This window comes from Spermophilus citellus, assembly GCF_964194105.1.
Source record: "Spermophilus citellus genome assembly, chromosome: 6".
NCBI lineage: Eukaryota > Metazoa > Chordata > Mammalia > Rodentia > Sciuridae > Spermophilus > Spermophilus citellus.
Window position 1 is genome coordinate 109756256 of NC_138187.1, and position 22518 is coordinate 109778773.

Consider the following 22518-nt stretch of genomic DNA (forward strand, 5'->3'; position numbering starts at 1 on the left):
TGTGAGACCCCAAACTATGGACCCACTAGGAAAAAGGAAAAAAAAGAAACATAAAGGAAAAGCTTCAGGATATTGATCTAGGCAAAGATTTTTTGGATATGACCCCAAAAGCACAGGCAACAAAAGCAAAACTCAGCAAATAGGATCACCAACAACCTAAAAGGCTCCTGCACAAAGAAACAATGGATGCAGTAGAGAGACAACCTATAGATCAGGAGAAAACATGTGCAAAGTATTCAACTCACAAGAGATTAACGTTCACCATATTTAAGGAACTCAAAACCAACAGCAAAAAAAAAAAGTAAAATTATCTGGATTTAAAAGGGGCATAGAATCTGAATAGGCATTTCTCAAAAGAAGACATGCAAGTGACCAAAAAATACATTAAAAAAAGTTCAACATCATTACTCATCAGGAAAACACAAATCCAAAGCACACTGAGAGCCATATGCAGTGGCAGATGCCTAAGATCCCAAAGAACTGGGAGGCTGAGGCTGGAGGATCCCAAGTTTGAGGCCAGCCTCAGCAACTTAGCTTTATTTTATTTTAACAAAATAAAAATCACTAAGGATGTAGCTCAGTCATAAAGCGCCCCAGAGTTCATCCTCCACTAGCACAAAAAAAAAAAAAAAATATCCACAGTGAGAATGGCTATTATCAAAGAGACAAAAAAAAAAAAAATAACAAATGCTGGTAAAGATGTGGAGAAAGAGGAACTCCTACACTATTGGTGGGCATGTAAAAGTACAGCCTTTTGAAAAACAGTATGAAGGCTCCTAAAAAATTAAAAATATAAAGTACCTTATGATCTAGCAATCCCACTACTGGGTATATATCCAAATAAAACCATTATATCAAAGAGCAGCACTCCATGTTCACTGCAGCATTATTCACAATAGCCAAGACATACAACTGACCTGAGTGTCCTCCAATGGATGAAGAAGATGTGGTACAATGGAATATTTTTCAGTCATTAAAAATAATGAGGGGTTGGGGTTTGGCTCAGTGATAGAATGCTTGCCTAGCATGTGTGTGGCACTGGGTTTGATTCTCAGCACCACATATAAATAAATAATAAAGGTTCATCAACAGCTAAAAACAATTTTTTTAAAATAATGAAATCCTATCATTTTTAGCAATGTAGATGAAACTCAAGATCATGTTAAGTGAAATAAGCAAGGCACAGAAAGAAATGTCACACGTTCTCACTCATTTGTGGAAACATAAAAAATTAATCTGAAGAAAAGAGTAGAAGAGTAGGAAGGGCAGGGGAGGAAGGATAATGAGAGGGTAGAAAATGGGTATCCAGGGGTTGGGGATGTAGCTCAGTTGGTAGAGTGCTTGCCTCACATGCAAAAGGCCCAGGGTTTAATCCCTAGCACCCCCACCACAAAAAAAAATTAAAAAGTAACAAAATATAGTTAGAAGGAATTAGTACTAGTTTTCTATAGTATAATAGGGTAAATACAATCCACAAGAATTTTTCACATATTATACAATAATTAGAAAAAATTGTTCAAAGGTTCCTAACACATAAACTTTTGAGATCCAAAAACTAATTGCCCTGATTTTATCATTACATGTTGTATGTATGCATCAAATTATTGTACAGATGCTATGTTAATTAATTCTTTTAAAAAAGAAAGAAACAAACAGATGGCTTTAAAGCCAATATGACCTCCTTAAAAAAATCAACTTAGCTGGGCATGGTGGCATACGCCTATAATCCCAACAATTTAAGGCAGGAAGTCTGCAAATTGCAGGCCAGATTTGGCATTTTAGTGAGACTGTCTCAAAACAAAAGCATAAAAGGGATAGGGATTAAACTCAGAGGTGGGTCGACCCTGGGTTCTATCTCCATACGGTGAAAGAAAAAACTATATATAAACCACAAATTACATATTGAATCTAAGAGGTATCTTTAATTAATAACACTTAAGAGCATTTCACTTAAAGCAGTGTGTATGAAATTACTACTGAACAGCACTAATGTTAATAGTGAAATTCACTGTAAGATATTTTAATTACTTAGCAGTAATACAAGTAAAAATGACTAATTAGTTCTCTATTAAATTTGAAAAGATACTCTGCTGCTCTTATCGGGTCTGTATATTTTCTTTATATTACTTGTTCAACACAATAATTGACCCAATGATTTCTTAAGTAATAATTTATTGGCACTTAGTATCCCATAAGCATAAATGTGTACTAAATCATCTTTTATTTGTCTCCATCCAGAAATATTAAACTGTGTAGCAAATTCACACTGAGCTCTGGCCAGTTTGAGATTGAAGTCTTTTACAAACTCAATGAACAGGATCTGTGCCAGTACAAAAAGCAATACAAACCTGACATGTGCTTGACACTCAGATCTGGAAAGCCTTTCATTCATCCCAAGTAGCTGGACTACTGCCATGGTAGGAACAACACTCTATCATAAAGCCGAAGTCATCTATACCTTTGACTTTACTACCTAAAGCAACAGTGACCCCAAAAGCTCCCTGAAACCCTCATATTCATTATATCTCTCTTTCCTATCATCAGAAAAAGAAAAGGGAAAAGAAAAAACAGAAGAAGAAACCAAGAGAGGAATGAAGGGGAAAAAGGAAGGAGAAACAGAAGGAAAATTTTGTCAACTGGACAAATGGTGACACTACCCTGAACACCCTAGACATCTTTATAGTACTTCATAAACTTCTGTAAGGCCCAAACTGCCATGAAATAAATTAAATAAACTAATGAGTCAGTTATTTATAAAAACAAAAACCTTTGTTAGGTTTGTTTCACATAATAAGGAGACAGAAAAACAAACTTGAAAATAAAGCAGTTTGGGGGCTGGGGAGGGGTGCAGGTCAGAGGTAGAGCATGTGCTCAGTATGAGTGATGCCCTGGGTTCACAATCAGTCAATCCATCAGCAAAGCACTTCACCAGCTCAGCAAACAAATGACAGACTTTTTTTTTCCTTTTTTTAAGATGATGATAGGCAATCACTTACTTGATTCCAGATCATAAAAAGAGTAAAGTTTCTCGGATTCTGAGGGAGTTTCTTCCATCTGTGAAGGAAAGGGGGAAAAACAAAAATAATCCAAAGCACTCCAATACATGAAGGAATGTGTTTGAATACCTTTACATATTTAAATGAAAGTCTACCAAAAGGCTATTTCTTATATATAAATTCTTTCTCTTTATCATTTTTGACAGCTGATTTACCTAATCTGGAACAACTTTAAAAGAAAATCTAACTTGTAGCTTCACCTACCAGTTTAATCGTCAAATGCAAACCTCTTTTTACATTCTCAAAGCTCTATAAATTTTAGAGAGGCAAAAAAAATCGATAAACAAAGGAAAGAACAGAGCTGGAGCCTATAGTAATTTGGGAAAGATATTCATGCAAAAGCCTAGCCAAACAAACTAGAAGGCTTCTTTAGAAGAGAATTTCACAAATTCTACTAACTGGCACTGTATGAAAAGGGGATGAAAAAACTATTTCAATAAATCCTAGCTACACAAAAAGACAAAAGCACCCTTCAATTTTATATTAATTATCATCTAATTTATATCTCACTGGAAAAAGCAACCAAAAAGGACATATATGTCCTGTGCATTAGCTCACAGCAGGAAAATGACAAAGGCAACATAACAAATATTAACTGCTAACATCTTATACCCCAAATTTAGGATCCCACACTTCTATTCCCAGGAGATCATAGGGATTTTAAAGAGGGCTCTGCACTTCTTCACTGCCACAATTCCTTGACTAATAGGAGTATCTTAAGATACTACCTGCAATAATTTACTCTGTACCTTAACATGGGTTCAATGTCAATCTAAAATATGAATAATAAATGCAACTGCAAAAGCTTCTGGTAAATTAAAACTCAAGTGTCTTTTACAAGTAAACACTCACAAGTTTGAAGACAACTCGACCAAGAAGTCGCACAGAGTCAGGAGGATATCTAGGTTTGCAGCTTTTAAGGCATTTGCATTCCCGCTTGTGGTCCTGCCAAGCTTTTTTCTGTGAAGGTAAGAATGGAGAGCACATCAGAAACATACAATTTAACTTTCATTTACACTGATTTTGAATGTTGAGAATCACCAACATTAATTTAATTTCAACAGCCAAAATGCAATTGCAAAATAGAAAATAAAAGCAATACTCAAACACTGCCAAGGATTCAGGATTTAGTCTTTGCCAAGTATGTCATTACCAAGCATGGGCATTGCTTGGAATGAACCACAAAGTGCCAAAGTGCCTCAACTTTATCTCTGTCCTTTAATTTTCCCTCTGGTCATTACCTATGTGGCAGACTCCAGAGAAAGAACCATTGTGGCTTACTTAATAATATATAAGATAGTCTTTTAGCTGACTAAAAGGGATTCAATAATAGGCAGTCATTTTGAATACAAAAGAAAATATCACTCCACTTTAAAAAATAAAACACATGGTTTAGGAAAATCAAAATAGGTTAGAACTTCTAGGAACCTAAGTTTTGAAAACATTGTTTACAAGAGGTTTATCACTTCTTTGTCATCTCTAATCATGGCTGCCTTGCTTCCACTATGGCAATCCTCTTAACCTGCTCTTTAATCTTTCTTTTCAGAATTTATATTTCACTCACTTCAAACAAGACTAAGCTGCATCAATATAAACAAAAGCAAGAAGTTAAGTTTGTAAAAACAAAAGCAAAATGCTAAAATTATTGGTGAGGAGTGAGAAAAATCTTCTAGAATTTACTAAGCACTCTAAAATGTACTAGCTGCTTGGCTAAGCATACAAAAAGACATGTCATTTGATTTTCACAGTAATCCAAACAGAAGATATTATCTTTATATTTAAGATGAAGAAGGTATGGCTCAAGAACCAGGACCTAACTACCAAATAAGCTAAACAGAAAAGGGAAGAGTGAAAATCCCTAGTACACTAAACATGAGAGCTAAGTAATCACCATGTGTTTGCACTATGTTATTTGAGTTGCCATACTCGCAAGGCAAAAGAGAAAGCATAATGGCTTATATCATTCTCATCGGACATAAAAGAAAAACACATTGCTTTACGAAGCATTAAACACAGGAGAAATGCACTTCAAGAATCAGAATCAACATACTGGAGAACGTCTTTGACAATACTCTAGAACAAGAGTTTACACCTATAATGGCCTTTTATATAGCTGCATTTAATCACTTAAAGACTTAATATCAAAATATAACTCTGTGAAAGAAAATGTTTGTTGTTCATAGGGCTACTAATTTGTAATTATTAGGATTAGTAATAAAAAATTACCAACATGTCAAAATATATGGCTTCATTGTGGTTTTTTTAAATACTTTTCGTTAGTTGTAATTAGCCACAATATCTTTATTTTATTTATTTATTTTTATGTGGTGCTGAGGATGTAACCCAGTGCCTCACATGTGCTAGGCGAGCGCTCTACTGCTGAGCCACAACCCCAGCCCAGTTTCATTCTGTTTTAAACACTCAAAAATCATGCAGACTCTGCTTAGCAAAATGAGTTTAACTTATTAAAAGTCCTAAAAAATTATTCAATAAAGCAATCTGTATAAATTGTTTAACTCAGGTTCTCATGATTGCCATTGCCATTTTTTGGGAAGTTAGGTTATTATATACCAACTCATATATACCTATGTATTTACTTTCCTTCATCTGGTCTTTGAGAATAGGTTAAACAAATTCATGGTTCTTTACACTGACAAGAAACAGACTGAAGAGAGAACCATAACTTTTCTAGAAGAGATTTCATTTGGTTATGAAAGTTGTAAGACCTGAAAGAACCTCTTAATGGACAAACTGTGTGGGCAGGAACAAACCCCAAAGTACCAACAAATCACTGAGAAGGCACCTTCAGATTTATTCAAATGCCTGAGTACACATCCAGCTGAACAATAATCACCCTCAACAAAATAAAGCACAGGTAATTTGAGACAAAAAGTAATAATGATTAAGAAGAGATTTTAATCAACCCCAGTCCCAAATATAGTAGAAACTGATAACTCCTTTTTTAAAACCCCCACTTTAGGGGATCCAAGATGGTAGAATATAGGAGATACCATTTCTGGCTGCTCTGAGGAATGAAACCAAGAAAGCAGTCAGGCAGTGTCTCCACAAGGTATCACCTAGGCAGAATACAACATCTCAGAGTGTGCAATGGGACCTCTCTACAGCCGATTTTCACAGAAACCATCAGAGCTGCGACCACCTGCAAAGAAATCAGAGTCTCTGTGTTCCAGTAAGACTCTGCACTCCAGACCCAAAGCCCGAAGTTCTCGCGCGCACACAACTCTCAAGCGGCATAGCAAGAAGTGTGGCAGAATCACCTAATCAGCTATGCTCCACTCCCATGCAGATCACATAGCTGCAATCTAGCCCCAGCACAAGGCCAGCTCAGCTCCCCCCACCTCACCAGACACCCCAGTGCTGGAAGCACACCAACTCCATCTTGGAAAACCTTTTTCCCAATTTTTTGGTGGACGTGGCTATCAGTGTGGTTCTCCATTTGAACAGGTACCTGGTTTCCAACTTCATAATAATCTGCCCGGCACCAGCTGCAATAACTTGGCACAGTGACTACCCAGCACAAAAACTGCTCTCAGTTGAATGGGAGCGCAGTGCAAGCCTGAGGATGAGAGATCCAGCAATTGGGACCTGATAAGCAAGACAGGAAAGGGGTCTAAAACCTGGAGCAAAACAGAGAGATCAGGATAGGGGAAGCTCCACACAAGAGAGGGAGACAATACTGGGGCTCAAGTCTTCTCACGCTGGTTACATACACCACCCTGAAGACAGACTCCAGCTTAAAACAGACAACTCCACCTACTGGAAGAGATGAGAAGCAAGAAGGAAATGGAAGTATAAGAGTATTTTTTTTTTCTTTTTATCCTTCTCCTTTCTCCTCTACCCTTCTATCCTCTGGCCCTCACAACCCCAACATGTGAAACCGAGAACTTTACGTGAAATAGATATTTGAGAACTGAGTCACCTGAATAATATCATATAGAGGAATGGCATAAGCCCACCTTTTTCTTTTTTTATCTTCTTTCTCTTTTTTCTCTTTCTTTCCTTTTTTCCTTCTCCTTTCTTCTTCTTTCACCCTCCAAATTTTACTATTTTAACATCCTGTAATTTTCTAAATACATATGTGTGTTTGTTTTTATGTACTCTACTGTCCTTCAACATACTTGTCTACCCTAAATTACATCCTGTCTATTCCCCTGCTATGAACCCTCTTCATCAGAATTCTCCTTCAAATTTCCTAAGTTATGTTAACCCCATACCTTTACATCTTTCCCTCTTAGCATATCATCCTATGCCCGATCCCCAGTTCACTGTCCGCCTCCAAAACTGTACACCTTTTATGAAACTACTAATTATATTTTAAATAATAATTGAATCCAACATTTCTGGACATTGAGATTAACTATAAATTTCTTAATAACAATAATTTGTTCATAGGTGATGTACTGTTGATATTGGGTTCTGTTAATATTGTCCTTCCCCACAAAGGAGGGATCGTGGAACCATACAAGAGCACTACAAATCTGTAGGGTAAAAACAATAACACACAAGTCCCACAGAGCTGGAAAGAAAGCAATGTGAGCAACATGAAAATACAAGGGAATAAAGTACCACAAACAAATCAAGACAACACATCATTAGAAATATTGACAGCTACAGAAGAAAAAAATGACAGAGAAAGATTTCAGGATATGCATGATTAAAATGTTTTGGGATCTCAAAGAAGACATAAGAGAACAAATACAAGCAGTGAAAGATCACTTCAACAATGAGCTACATAAACAAATCTAAGAAGCAAAAGGTCACCTCAACATGGAGAAAAAAAAAATCCTTGAAATGAACGAAATAATAAACCAAATTAGAAACTCAAATGAGAGCGTCACCAACAGAGTAGACCGCTTAGAAGACAGGACATCAGACAACGAGGATAAAATATAACATCTTGAAAAGAAAATAGACAGCACAGCGAAACTAAAAGCAGAACATTCAGGAAATATGGGATAACATAAAAAGACCAAATTTGGCTATCTTGCCGCCTGAGGGAGGCTCTTAGGGTGGGGCCCCTGTCTGTGTGGTGGAGGGCTGCTGGAACCAGGTTTGGAGTTTCGCAGATCATGGAAGATGGCCGCGAATAGAGTGCATTATGCCCCGTGTACCGTGTCACTGTGCAGGTGAATAACAAGTTAGAACAACAAAAAGCTATCTTGTTAGGAATTTACAGCAAAATTGGGGTGCACCGAAACCTAGAGGAAGGATTTCCATCACCGAGGGCCGGTTATTGAGTATCAAACGCGAGCCAACTGTGCGACCGGAGATCCAGGCTGACTGACCTGCCGTCCACCACGCGGCCCGCCCCACGGCTACAGACGGTGGGGTGCCGCCGAGAAGCGACCAGCAAGGAGAGAGAAACGGTGCCACGGATTCTGTGGAGTCCTGCCAGCTGTGCCCTCACTGAGCACCGGGCTGAGTTCAGGGTTTGAGACGGGGAAGGAAGCGGTCCAGTTCTATCCCCCACAACGGAAAGTCCGCCAAGGAAGCCAGTGGCCACCATCTCGGAGAGCTGACGTCACCACAGCCACTTTCCAACATATTGCCACAATAAAACAGGTGTGTGTTACTCAGCCCATCTCCCATACAGCGGGGAATTCGCATAAATTCTCTCCCAGGCTTTCTGGGGGAGGGATTATCAGAACGAGCCTGCATAGAGACACGGGAAAAGGTAGAGACACCTGACCTTCAACTCCCCCTCCCATCAGCGGCGAAAACGAAACCTGTCTTGCCAGCTCTGGGAGAGGAGCAAGCGGAAAAAAATCAAAACACTAGGGTGCCAGTTTTCAATAGCCAGCCTCCACACCCAGCAAACTGCAGGCCCAGAGTACAGTTTGAACTGCCAAGAGGCATCACACAGGGGAAGGCCAGGCTAGCAAGAGAAGCCAGGGAATGAGAGGCCAGGCCCTCGGGACTAGGCGGCTAGAGACCGCCCACCCACCGGCGACCGATCACCCGCCCGCTGCCCGCGTGACTGGGCGGCTGGAGACCGCCCGCCCAAAGGCGACCACCCGTGGCCCCCGCAACTGGTAGGCAGGAGACCGCCCGCCCGCTGGCGACCACGCGGGTATACCCCGAGGTGCAGCCCAGCAGGTACGGCGCAGAGACTCTAGGAATAGTTCTATAGCCAGGCTTTCATGAAGTAGCCAACCAGGAGCTGAAACCAACCAGAGACAGACAAGTCCCACCCCTCCCTTTCGGACACCCTGGCAAGGAGCCTGGGGACCGCCATAGCAGAGAGGTGACGTCACCAGAGTTCAGCCGACGGAATTCCTTGCCAGCGGAATCCACTTTAGCAGGAATAGTCTACCAACACAAAGGAGAGACAACAGAGATATACAAAACCAAAACAAACTTATACGAGAGAGCAGAAACAGCAATCAAACAGTGCAGGAAAGTAACGTGACCAACATTAAAAAAAAAAAAACGGAAAAAAGGATTACAAACAATGCAGCACAACTTAAATCTACAGGAAGACCTAGAAGCATTAGAAACAGGGATAGGGAAAGAACTCAAGGAATACCTAACTCAGATAGAAAGGAATATTAGAGAAGACGTGAGACAGCAAGTCCAAGCAATGAAAGTATATTTTGAAAACGAATTAAACAAACAAATTCAAATGGCAAAGAACGAGCTTTACCAGGAGACAGAGATTTAAAAAAAAAAAAAAAATCAAACAGTAATCCTAGAAATGAAGGAAACTATAAACCAAATTAAAAACGCAAACGAGAATATTACAAATAGACTAGATCAAGTAGAAGACAGAACATCAGATAATGAAGTCAAAGTTTATCAACTTGAAAAGAATATACTCAACACAGAAAGGATGCTTAAATCTCATGAGCAATCTATTCAAGAGATATGGGATGTCATAAAAAAACCAAATTTGAGAGTCATCGGGATAGAAGAAGGTACAGAGGTTCAACCCAAAGGAATGGACAACCTATTAAATGAAATAATTCTAGAAAACTTCCCAGAGATGAAAGATGGAATGGATTGCCAAATCCTGGAAGAATACAGGACCCCAAACATTCAAAACCGTAATAGACCAACTCCAAGACATATAATTATGAAGATAGACAACATACAGAACAAAGAGAGAATATTAAAAGCTACGAGAGAAAGGAGGCAGATTACATTCAGGGTAATCCAATTAGGTTAATCACTGATTTTTCATCACAGACTTTGAAAGCGAGAAGATCCTGGAACAATGTATTTCAAACACTGAAAAATACTGGATTCCAACCAAGAATACTGTATTTAGCAAAATTAAGCTGCAGATTTGAAAATGAAAATAAAATATTTCATGATAAACAAAAGCTAAAAGAATTCACAGCCAGAAAACCAGGACTGCAAAGCATTTTGAGCAAAATACTACAAGAAGAGGAATTGAAACACAGCGCCCAAAACTAACAATGGCAGGTATCTCAGTAAAGCGGGAGAAAAATAACCAAAGAGGAAAAACTAGCCAAACTAAAATAAATAAATAAATAAATAAATAAATAAGCAAACATAACTGGAAGTACAAACCATATTTCAATTGTAACCTTAAATGTTAATGGCCTAAATTCACCAATCAAGAGACATAGGCTAGTAACCTGGATTAAAAAAACAAATCCAACAATGTGCTGCCTTCAGGAGACTCATATGATAGGAAAAGACATACACAGGCTGAAGGTGAAAGGTTGGGAAAAATCGTACCACTCACATGGTCCTTGGAAGCAAGCAGGAGTGGCCATACTCCTATCGAATAAAATCAACTTCAAACCTAAGTTAATCAAAAGGGATATAGAAGGACACTATATACTATTAAAAGGAACCATCCACCAACAAGACATAACAATTATCAATTTGTCTGCACCAAACAATGGTGCTGCAACCTTCATAAAACAAACTCTCCTCAAGTTCAAGAGTCAAATAGGCCACAACACAATAATTATGGGTGACTTCAACACACCGCTCTCGCCATTAGAGAGATCCTCTAGACAAAAGCTGAATAAAGAAACTATAGAACTCAATAACACAATCAACAACCTAGACTTAACTGACATATATAGAATATATCAACCATCATCAAGTGGATACACGTTCTTCTCAGCAGCACATGGATCCTACTCAAAAATAGACCATATATTATGCCATAGGGCAACTCTTACTAAATATAAAGGTGTGGAGATAATACCATACACCATATCCGATCATAATGGAATGAAATTGGAAATCAATGATAAAGAAAGGAAGGAAAAATCCTGCATCACCTCGACAATGAACAATATGTTAATGAATGATCAATGGGTTACAGAAGACATAAAGGAGGAAATAAAAAAATTCTTAGAGATAAATGACAATACAGACACAACATACTGGAATCTATGGGACACAATGAAAGCAGATTTAAGAGGGAAATTCATTTCCTGGAGTTCTTTTCTCAAAAAAAGAAAAAACCAACAAATGAACTCACACTACACCTCAAAACCCTAGAAAAGGAAGAGCAAAACAACAGCAAATGTAGTAGAAGACAAGAAATACTTAAAATCAGAACAGAAATCAATGAAATTGAACCAAAAAAAAGCAACCATTGAAAAAATTGATAAAATTAAAGTTGGTTCTTTGAAAAAATAAATAAGATCGACAGGCCCTTAGCCATGCTAAGGAAGAGAAGAAGCGAGAGAACTCAAATTACTAACATACGGGATGAAAAAGGCAATATCACAACAGACACTACAGAAATACAGATGATAATTAGAAAGTATTTTGAAACCCTATATTCCAATAAAAAAGAAGATGGTGAAGATATCCATAAATTTCTTAAGTCATACGATCTGCCCAGATTGAATCACAAAGACACACACAATTTAAACAGACCAATAACAAAGGAAGAAATTGAAGAAGCCATCAAAAGACTACCAACCAAGAAAAGCCCTGGACCGGATGGGTATACAGCGGAGTTTTACAAAACCTTCAAAGAAGAATTAATACCAATACTTTTCAAGCTATTTCAAGAAATAGAAAAAGAAGGAGCTCTTCCAAATTCATTCTATGAGGCCAACATCACCCTGATCCCAAAACCAGACAAAGACACTTCAAAGAAAGAAAACTACAGACCAATATCTCTAATGAACTTGGATGGAAAAATTCTCAATAAAATCCTGGCGAATCGAATACAAAAGCATATCAAAAAAATTGTGCACCATGATCAAGTAGGATTCATCCCTGGGATGCAAGGCTGGTTCAATATACGGAAATCAATAAATGCTATTCACCACATCAATAGACTTAAAGATAAGAACCATATGATCATCTCGATAAATGCAGAAACAGCATTCGACAAAGTACAGCATCCCTTTATGTTCAAAACACTAGAAAAACTAGGGATAACAGGAACTTACCTCAACATTGTAAAAGCTATATACGCTAAACCTCAGGCTAGCATCATCCTAAATGGAGAAAAACTGAAGGCATTCCCTCTAAAAGCTGGAACAAGACAGGGATGCCCTCTCTCACCACTTCTATTCAATTTAGTTCTTGAAATACTAGCCAGAGCAATTAGAGAGAAAAAGAAATTAAAGGCATAAAAATAGGAAAAAAAGAACTTAAATTATCACTATTTGCGGATAATATGATAATATATCTAACAGACCCAAAAGGGTCTAAAAAGAAACTGATAGAGTTAATAAATGAATTCAGCAAAGTGGCAGGATATAAAATCAACACGCATAAATCAAAGGCATTCCTTTATATCAGCAACAAAACTTCTGAAATGGAAATGAGGAAAACCACTCCATTCACAATATCCTCACAGAAAATAAGATACTTGGGAATCAACCTAACAAAAGAGGTGAAAGATTTATACAATGAAAACTACAGAACCCTAAAGACAGAGATAGAAGAAGATCTTAGAAGATGGAAAAATGTACCCTGTTCATGGATAGGCAGAACTAACATCATCAAAATGGCGATATTACCAAAAGTTCTCTACAGGTTTAATGCGATGCCAATCAAAGTCCCAGCGGCATTTCTTGTAGAAATAGAGAAAGCAATCATGAAATTCATATGGAAAAACAAAAGACCCAGAATAGCAAAAGCAATTCTAAGCAGGAAGTGTGAATCTGGAGGTATAGCGATACCAGATTTCAAACTATATCACAGAGCAATAGTAACAAAAACAGCATGATACTGGTACCAAAACAGGCAGGTGGACCAATGGTACAGAATAGAGGACACAGAGACCAATCCACAAAATTACAACTTTCTTATATTTGATAAAGGGGCTAAAAGCATGCAATGGAGGAAGGATAGCATCTTCAACAAATGGTGCTGGGAAAACTGGAAATCCATATGCAACAAAATGAAGCTGAACCCCTTTCTCTCACCGTGCACAAAAGTTAACTCAAAATGGATCAAAGAGCTTGATATCAAATCAGAGACTCTGCGCCTGATAGAAAAAAAGTTGGCTCCAATCTACATATTGTGGGGTCAGGCTACAAATTCCTTAATAGGATGCCCATAGCCCAAGAGTTAATAACAAGAATAAACAAATGGGACTTACTTAAACTAAAAAGTTTTTTCTCAGCAAGAGAAACAATAAGAGAGGTAAATAGAGAGCCTACATCCTGGGAACAAATATTTACCCCTCACACTTCAGATAGAGCCCTAATATCCAGAATATACAAAGAACTCAAAAAATTAAACAATAAGATAACAAATAACCCAATCAACAAATGGACCAAGGACCTAAACAGACACTTCTCAGAGGAGGACATACAATCAATCAACAAGTACATGAAAAAAGGCTCACCATCTCTAGCAGTCACAGAAATGCAAATCAAAACCACCCTAAGATACCATCTCACTCCAGAAAGATTGGCAGCCATTATGAAGTCAAACAATAATAAGTGCTGGCGAGGATGTGGGAAAAAGGGTACACTTGTACATTGCTGGTGGGACTGCAAATTGGTGAGGCCAATTTGGAAAGCAGTCTGGAGATTCCTGGGAAAGCTGGGAATGGATCCACCATTTGACCCAGCTATTGCCCTTCTCGGACTATTCCCTGAGGATCTTAAAAGAGGGTACTATAGGGATACTGCCACATCAATGATCATAGCAGCACAATTCCCAATAGCTAGACTGTGGAACCAACCTAGATGCCCTTCAATAGATGAATGGATAAAAAAAAATGTGGCAGTTATACACAATGGAGTATTATGCAACACTAAAAAATGACAAAATCATGGAATTTGCAGGGAAATGGATGGCAGTAGAGCAGATTATGCTAAGTGATGCTAGCCAATCCTTTAAAAACAAATGCCAAATGTCTTCTTTGATATAAAGAGAGCAACTAAGAACAGAACAGGGAGGAAGAGCATGAGAAAAAAGATTAACATTAAACAGATTCTAGTGGGGGGAGAGAAAGGGAGAGATTAGAGAAATCATATGGAAATGGTAGGAGACCCTCAATGTTACACAAAATTACATATAAGAGGTTGTGAGGGGAAGGGGGGGGGGGACAAGGAAGAAAATTGAACAATAGCAGATGAGGTAGAGAGGGAATATGGGAGGGGAGGGGAGGGGGATAGTAGGGGATAGGAAAGGTAGCAGAATACAACAGTCACTAATATGCCATTATGTAAAAATGTGAATGTGTAACCGATGTGATTATGCAATTTGTATTTGGGGTAAAAATGGGAGTTCATAACCCACTTGAGTCAAATGTATGAAAGATGATATGTCATGAGCCTGGTAATGTTTTGAACAACCAATAAAAAAATAAAATAAAATTTAAATTTAAAAAAAAGACCAAATTTAAGAGTTATTGGGTAGAGGAAGGCATAGAGGACCAAACCAAAGGAATGAGCAATCTATTCAATGAAATAATATCAGAAAACTTTCCAGATATGAAGAATGCAATGGGAATCCAAATCCAAGAAGCCTACAGGACGCCAAATGTGCAAAATCACAACAGATCCACACCAAGACACATTATAATGAAAATGCCCAACATACAGAATAAGGAGAGAATTTTAAAAGCCACAAGAGAAAGGAATCAGATCACATATAGGGTAAGCCAATTAGGATAACAGCAGATTTTTCAACACAGACCCTGAAAGTCAGAAGATCTGGAACAACATATTTTAAACTTTGAAAGATAATGGGTGCAAACCAAGAATCTTGTATCAAGCAAAATTAAACTTCAGATTTGAAGATGAAATAAAAACCTTCCACAATGAAACAAAAATTAAAAGAATTTGTAGCTAGAAAATCGGCACTGAAAAACATCCTTGGCAAAATATTTCATGAAGAGGAAATGAAAAACAACAATGAAAACCAACAGAGGGAGGTAGTACACTAAAGGAAAAACTAGTCAAAGAGGAAAACCAAGTCAAGTTAAATAACAAAAATAAACAAATATGGTTGTAAATACAAACCACGTCTCAATAGTAACCCTAAATGTTAATGGCTTAAACTCACCAATCAAAAGACATAGGCTAGCAGATTGGATTAAGGAAAAAAAATCTAACAATATGATGCCTACAAGAGACTCATCTAATAGGAAAAGACATACACAGACTGAAAGTGAAAGGTTGGGAAAAATCATACCTCTCAAATGGACTACGGAAGCAAGCAGGGGTTTCCATACTCATATCAAATAAAGTAGACTTCAAGCCAAAGCTAATCAAAAGGGATAAAGATGGACATTACATACTGCTCAAGGGAACCCTACACCAACAAGACATAACAATCATAAATATATATGCCCCAAAGGTGCAGCTATGTTCATCAAACAAACCCTTCTCAAGTTCAAGAGTCAAATTGACCACAACACAATAATCGTGGGTGACTTTAACACACCTCTCTCACCACTGGATAGTTCTCCCAAACAAAAGTTGAATAAAGAAACTATAGAGCTCAAAAACACAATTAATAACTTAGACTTAACAAACATATATAGAATATTTCAACCAGCATCAAGTAGATAGACTTTCTTCTCAGCAGCACATGGATCCTTCTGGAAAATAGACCATATACTAAGCCACAAAGCAACTCTTAGCAAATACAATAAAGTAGAGATACTACCATGCATTTTATCAGATCATAATGGAATGAAATTAGAAATTAACGACAAAATAAAAAATAAAAATTTCTTCATCACCTGGAGACTGAACAATATGCTATTGAATGAACAATGGGTTACAGAAGACATCAAGGAGGAGATTAAAAAATTCTTAGAGGGGACCGGAAGATGGCGGCCAAGGGAGTGCAGCACACCAGTACACTGCGCCACTGTGTGGGAGAAACACGAGGTGAAATGGCTGAAGGCTACCTTGGTGGGAATCCCCAGTGAAATTGAAGTGCTCCAGAATCTAGAGGTCAAAATTCCAGCGCGCAGGATTCGGCTGCAGGGGCTTGGTAGCGGGCGATTTCTCCGCACGGAGCGAAGCAGTACTTGGTCGGCGGACCGCCCCGTGGATGGAGTCTGGGACGCGCCCGAGTTAATTAGCCGCGAATTACCAGAGAGGGATTACAGCGAAGCGGATTCTGCAGGCTCCTGCCACTGGCACACTAGCCGCGCTGAGTGCTGAATTCCAGCTTTGAAATACAGGAGAGAATCGGTCCAGTTCGTTTCCCGACACCGGTCGGAACACGCAGGAGAACTGCAGCCGCCATCATGGAGAGCTGATGCAATCATCCCTGTTTTCTACTGATCTCAGCTCATTCAACTACAGAACAGGTGATTCCAGGCTGGTATTTGCCTGCGTCGCGCAGACAGATCGCTCAGGCTCGGGATTGGAAACTCTGAGGAGAATACTCTTCAGGCCTCACCCCTGGCAAGGCGGGCACCGGGCTTTGAGCGGCCAGATTCTAGTTCCCCGGGTTGCTTTGGCCCAGGGCGGGAGATCCTTCTTGGCCCGGGGCTACGGAACCCGCGGCGACTGGGTCTTTGACCCTGCCCCTGTCTGAGCGTACACTGAGCTGGGAGAGGTTGGAGCTGCCAGGCCCGGGCTCCCAGGGCCGCCTGGGCCTGAGGCTGGGGTACCTCTGTGGAGCCTGCTCCGAGCAGAGTGTGGCAGGGATCGGAGAGGCTGGGTTCTGGCCCTCGTGACTGCTTGAGCCCAGGGCCGCGGAGCCTGCGGTGACCGCGAGCTGAGGCCAGCCACAAGTGAAACTTGCGACGAGGGGCAGCGGGACTCTGTCTCCTGGAACAGTTTTGACCCGGAGCTGGAGAGCCCGCGGGAAGTGCGTCTTAGACTCTGCTCCCAGGGGAGCGTACACCGAGCAGGGAGAGTTTGGTGCGGCCAGGCTTGGGCACCTAGCAGGGAGAGTCTGGTGCGGCCAGGCTTGGGCTCCCGGGGCGGCTCTGGCCTGGGATTGGGGAACCCGCGGCGGTTGCCCTGAGGAGCCTGCTCCTAGCAGAAAGCGGCGGGGATCGGAGAGACCGGCTCCTGGCTCCCGAAGCGGCTCTGGCTCAGGGTTGGGGATCCCACAGGGACTGCTTCTTGGTCCGGGTCCTGCTGGGTGCTGCGGGGGCCTGGAGGGCAGAGTGGAGCTGCCTCCTGTGCCCAGAGCAGGCTAAGGGTCCCGCCGGTGTGGTATCGCGACACCCCAACTGCAGCTGGGGCCGAGGAGAGTAGCCACCCACGCCTGGAACAGGACCAGCGACCCGACGGCAGGGTAGCCAAGTCAACCCACTTGGAGTAGAGGCCATGAAGAGCTGCCGTCTGACCCTGCAAGGTAGGCAGTCCTGCGTCCCACTGGCAGGACAGGCTCGGCAGCCAGCCAGTGTGGTGGACGAGTAGCATCGAGGCAGTCACGTCACACTGGTTGGAGTGGGGGTTGAACAGAGCCGCCGCCAGCATCCGGAAGGAGCCCAGAGACCCGTTGGAGAGGCAGTTAGGTACCCCCACTGGGAGTGGGGGTTGAACAGAACTGCAGCCCAGGCCCGTAGGGTGGGCAGATCTGAGACCCACCGGCGGAACAGGCTTGGAGGCCGACCAGCGTGGTAGACACGTCACATCAATTGGAGTAGGGGTGGAGAAGAGCTGCTGCCCACGTCCGGATCAGGACCAACGATCCGAGGACGTGGTAGGAACGTCACCGCAATTGGAGTGGGGGCAGAGTAGAGCAGCCACCCGTGCCCGCAGGGCGGGCAGACCTACGACCAACCAGCGTAGTATATAGATCACCCTGATTAGAGGAGGATCACAGCCACTACCCGCCCTACAAGAGAGATATCCCAAATATACAAGAGCAACAAAAATAAACAGGGGGAAAAATTTCAAAAACACAATAGTCTCACGAAGCAGAAAGAAACGCAAGCAACATGAAAAGACAAGGAAAGAAAGGACCACAAGTAATGCAGGTCAACTCAACCCTAGAAGAGGTAATAGCTTCAACAGATGGAATGTCAGATAAAGAGTTCAGGATATACATGCTTCAGATGATCTGGACTCTCAAGGAAGACATGAGACAGCAAAATCAGACAATGAAAGATCACATTGACAAGGAACTACAGAAACAAATCCAGGAAGTAAAAGATCAATTTCACAGGGAGTTAGAAGTAATAAAGAACAAACAAATAGAAATCCTAGAAATGCAGGAAGCAATAAACCAGCTTAAAACCTCAATTGACAATACTACCAGCAGAATAGATCACTTAGAAGATAGAACATCAGACAATGAAGACAAAGTATTTCAACTTGAGAAGAACATAGACAGTTCAGCAAGACTGCTAAGAAACCATGAGCAGAACATCCAAGAGATATGGGATAACATTAAAAGGCCAAACTTAAGAGTCATTGGGATACAGGAGGGCACAGAGCTCCAAACCAGAGGAATGAACAATCTATTCAATGAAATAATACGAGAAAACTTCCCAGACTTGAAGAATGAAACAGAATCCCATATCCTAGAAGCCTACAGGACGCCAAAAGTGCAAAATCATAAGAGATCCACACCTAGACACATTATAATGAAGATGCCCAACATACAGAATAAGGAGAGAATTTTAAAAGCTACAAGAGAAAGAAAGCAGATTACATTTAGGGGCAAACCAATCAGGATAACAGCTGATCTCTCAACACAGACTCTGAAAGCTAGAAGATCCTGGAATAACATATTTCAAACACTGAAAGAAAATGGGCTCCAACCAAGAATCGTGTATCCGGCGAAATTAAGCTTCAGGATGGAAGATGAAATTAAAACCTTTCACGATAAACAAAAGTTAAAAGAATTTGCAGCTAGAAAACCATCTCTTCAAAAAATCCTTGGCAAAACATTACAGGAAGAGGAAACTGAAAATAACATTGAAAACCATCTGTGGGAGGTAGGACAGTAAAGGGGGGAAAGTAACCAAAGAGGAAAACTAATCAGGTTTAGTAACATAAATAAACAAATATGACTGGAGGAACAAACCTAATCTCAATAATAACCCTAAATGTTAATGGCTTAAACTCACCAATTAAGAGACACAGGCTAGTCGAATGGATCACAAAACAAGATCCAACAATATGTTGCCTACAGGAGACGCATTTGATAGGAAAAGATATACATAGACTGAAGGTGAAAGTCTGGGAAAAATCATTCCACTCATATGGACTGCGGAAACAAGCAGGAGTGTCCATACTCATATCAAACAAAATAGATTTCAAGCCAAAATTAATCAAAAAGTATAAAGAGGGACACTGCATACTGCTCAAGGGAACCATACACCAACAAGACATAACAATCATAAATATATATGCCCCAAACAATGGTGCACCTACGTTCATCAAGCAAACTCTTCTCAAGTACAAGAGTCTAATAGACCACCATACAATAATCATGGGAGACTTCAACACACCTCTCTCACCAATGGACAGATCTTCCAAACAAAAGTTAAATAAGGAAACTATAGAACTCAACAACACAATTAACAACCTAGACTTAATTGACATATATAGAATATACCACCCAACATCAAGTAGTTACACATTTTTCTCAGCAGCACATGGATCCTTCACAAAAATAGATCATATATTATGTCACAGGGCAACTCTTAGACAATATAAAGGAGTAGAAATAATACCATGCATCCTATCTGATCATAATGGAATGAAACTGAAAATCAACGATAAAAGAAGGAAGGAAAAATCATGCACCACGTGGAGAATGAACAATAGGTTACTGAATGACCAATGGGTCATAGAAGACATCAAGGAGGAAATTAAAAAATTCTTAGAGATAAATGAAAACACTGACACAACATATCGGAATCTATGGGACACATTGAAAGCAGTTTTAAGAGGAAAATTCATTGCTTGGAGTTCATTCCTTAAAAAAAGAAAAAACCAACAAATAAATGATCTCATACTTCATCTCAAAATCCTAGAAAAAGAAGAGCAAAATAACAGCAAAAGAAGTAGAAGGCAAGAAATAATTAAAATCAGAGCTGAAATTAATGAAATTGAAACAAAAGAAACAATTGAAAAAATTGACAAAACCAAAAGTTGGTTCTTTGAAAAAATAAATAAAATTGACAGACCCTTAGCCATGCTAACGAAGAGAAGAAGAGAGAGAACCCAAATTACTAGCATACGGGATGAAAAAGGCAATATCACAACAGACACTTCAGAAATACAGAAGATAATCAGAAATTACTTTGAATCCTTATTCTCCAATAAAATAGAAGATAGTGAAGGCATCGATAAATTTCTTAAGTCATATGATCTGCCCAGATTGAGTCAGGAAGATATAGACAACCTAAACAGACCAATAACAATAGAGGAAATAGAAGAAACCATCAAAAGACTACCAACTAAGAAAAGCCCAGGACCGGATGGGTATACAGCAGAGTTTTACAAAGCCTTTAAAGAGGAACTAACACCAAAACTTTTCAAGCTATTTCAAGAAATAGAAAAAGAGGGAGAACTTCCAAATACATTCTACGAGGCCAACATCACCCTGATTCCTAAACCAGACAAAGACACTTCAAAGAAAGAAAACTACAGACCAATATCTCTAATGAACCTAGATGCAAAAATCCTCAATAAAATTCTGGCGAATCGGATTCAAAAACATATCAAAAAAATTATACACCATGATCAAGTAGGATTCATCCCTGGGATGCAAGGCTGGTTCAATATACGGAAATCAATAAATGTTATTCACCACATCAATAGACTTAAAAATAAGAACCATATGATCATCTCGATAGATGCAGAAAAGGCATTCGACAAAGTACAGCATCCCTTTATGTTCAAAACTCTAGAAAAATTAGGGATAACAGGATCATTCCTCAACATTGTTAAAGCAATCTATGATAAGCCACAGGCCAGCATCATCCTGAATGGAGAAAAATTGAAGGCATTCCCTCTAAGATCTGGTACAAGACAGGGATGCCCTCTCTCACCACTTCTGTTCAACATAGTCCTCGAAACACTGGCCAGAGCAATTAGACAGATGAAAGAAATTAAAGGCATAAAAATAGGAAAAGAAGAACTTAAATTATCACTATTTGCAGACGATATGATTCTATACCTAACAGACCCAAAAGGGTCTACAAAGAAACTATTAGAGTTAATAAATGAATTCAGCAAAGTGGCGGGATATAAAATCAACACGCATAAATCAAATGCATTCCTGTATATCAGCGACAAATCCTCTGAAACAGAAATGAGGACAACTACTCCATTCACAATATCCCCCCAAAAAATAAAATACCTGGGAATCAATCTAACAAAAGAGGTGAAAGACCTATACAATGAAAACTACAGAACCCTAAAAAGAGACATAGAAGAAGACCTCAGAAGATGGAAAAATATACCCTGCTCATGGATAGGCAGAACTAACATCATCAAAATGGCGATATTACCAAAAGTTCTCTATAAGTTCAATGCTATCCCAATCAAAATCCCAACAGCATTTCTTGTAGAAATAGATAAAACAATCAGGAAATTCATATGGAATAATAAAAGACCCAGAATAGCAAAAACAATGCTAAGCAGGAAGTGTGAATCAGGCGGTATAGCGATACCAGACTTCAAACTATACTACAGAGCAATAGTAACAAAAACAGCATGGTACTGGTACCAAAACAGGCGAGTGGACCAATGGTACAGAATAGAAGACACAGTAACCAATCCGCAAAACTACAACTATCTTATATTTGATAAAGGGGCTAAAAGCATGCAATGGAGGAAGGATAGCATCTTCAACAAATGGTGCTGGGAAAACTGGAAATCTATTTGCATCAAAATGAAACTGAATCCCTTTCTCTCGCCATGCACAAAAGTTAACTCAAAATGGATCAAGGAGCTCGATATTAAATCAGAGACACGTTTTGGGATCAAAGTGATGTTGGCCTCATAGAATGAATTTGGAAGAGCTCCTTTTTTTTCTATTTCTTGAAATAGCTTGAAAAGTATTGGTATTAATTCTTCTTTGAAGGTTTTGTAGAACTCCG

The 22518-nt window shown here is 39.6% G+C and overlaps 1 protein-coding gene across 1 annotated transcript in view; it reads right to left on the bottom strand.

Moving 5' to 3' along the window:
* The window catches only part of SMYD3 (SET and MYND domain containing 3), a 762780-nt gene that overhangs the window by 547355 nt on the left and 192907 nt on the right, over window positions 1-22518 (bottom strand). Inside the window, exons 3-4 of the mRNA XM_081300183.1 lie at window positions 3909-4016; window positions 2997-3054 (exon numbers count right to left, since the gene is read on the bottom strand). Coding sequence (XP_081156309.1) covers window positions 2997-3054; window positions 3909-4016 — 166 coding nt within the window. The remainder of the gene's footprint in view (window positions 1-2996; window positions 3055-3908; window positions 4017-22518) is intronic.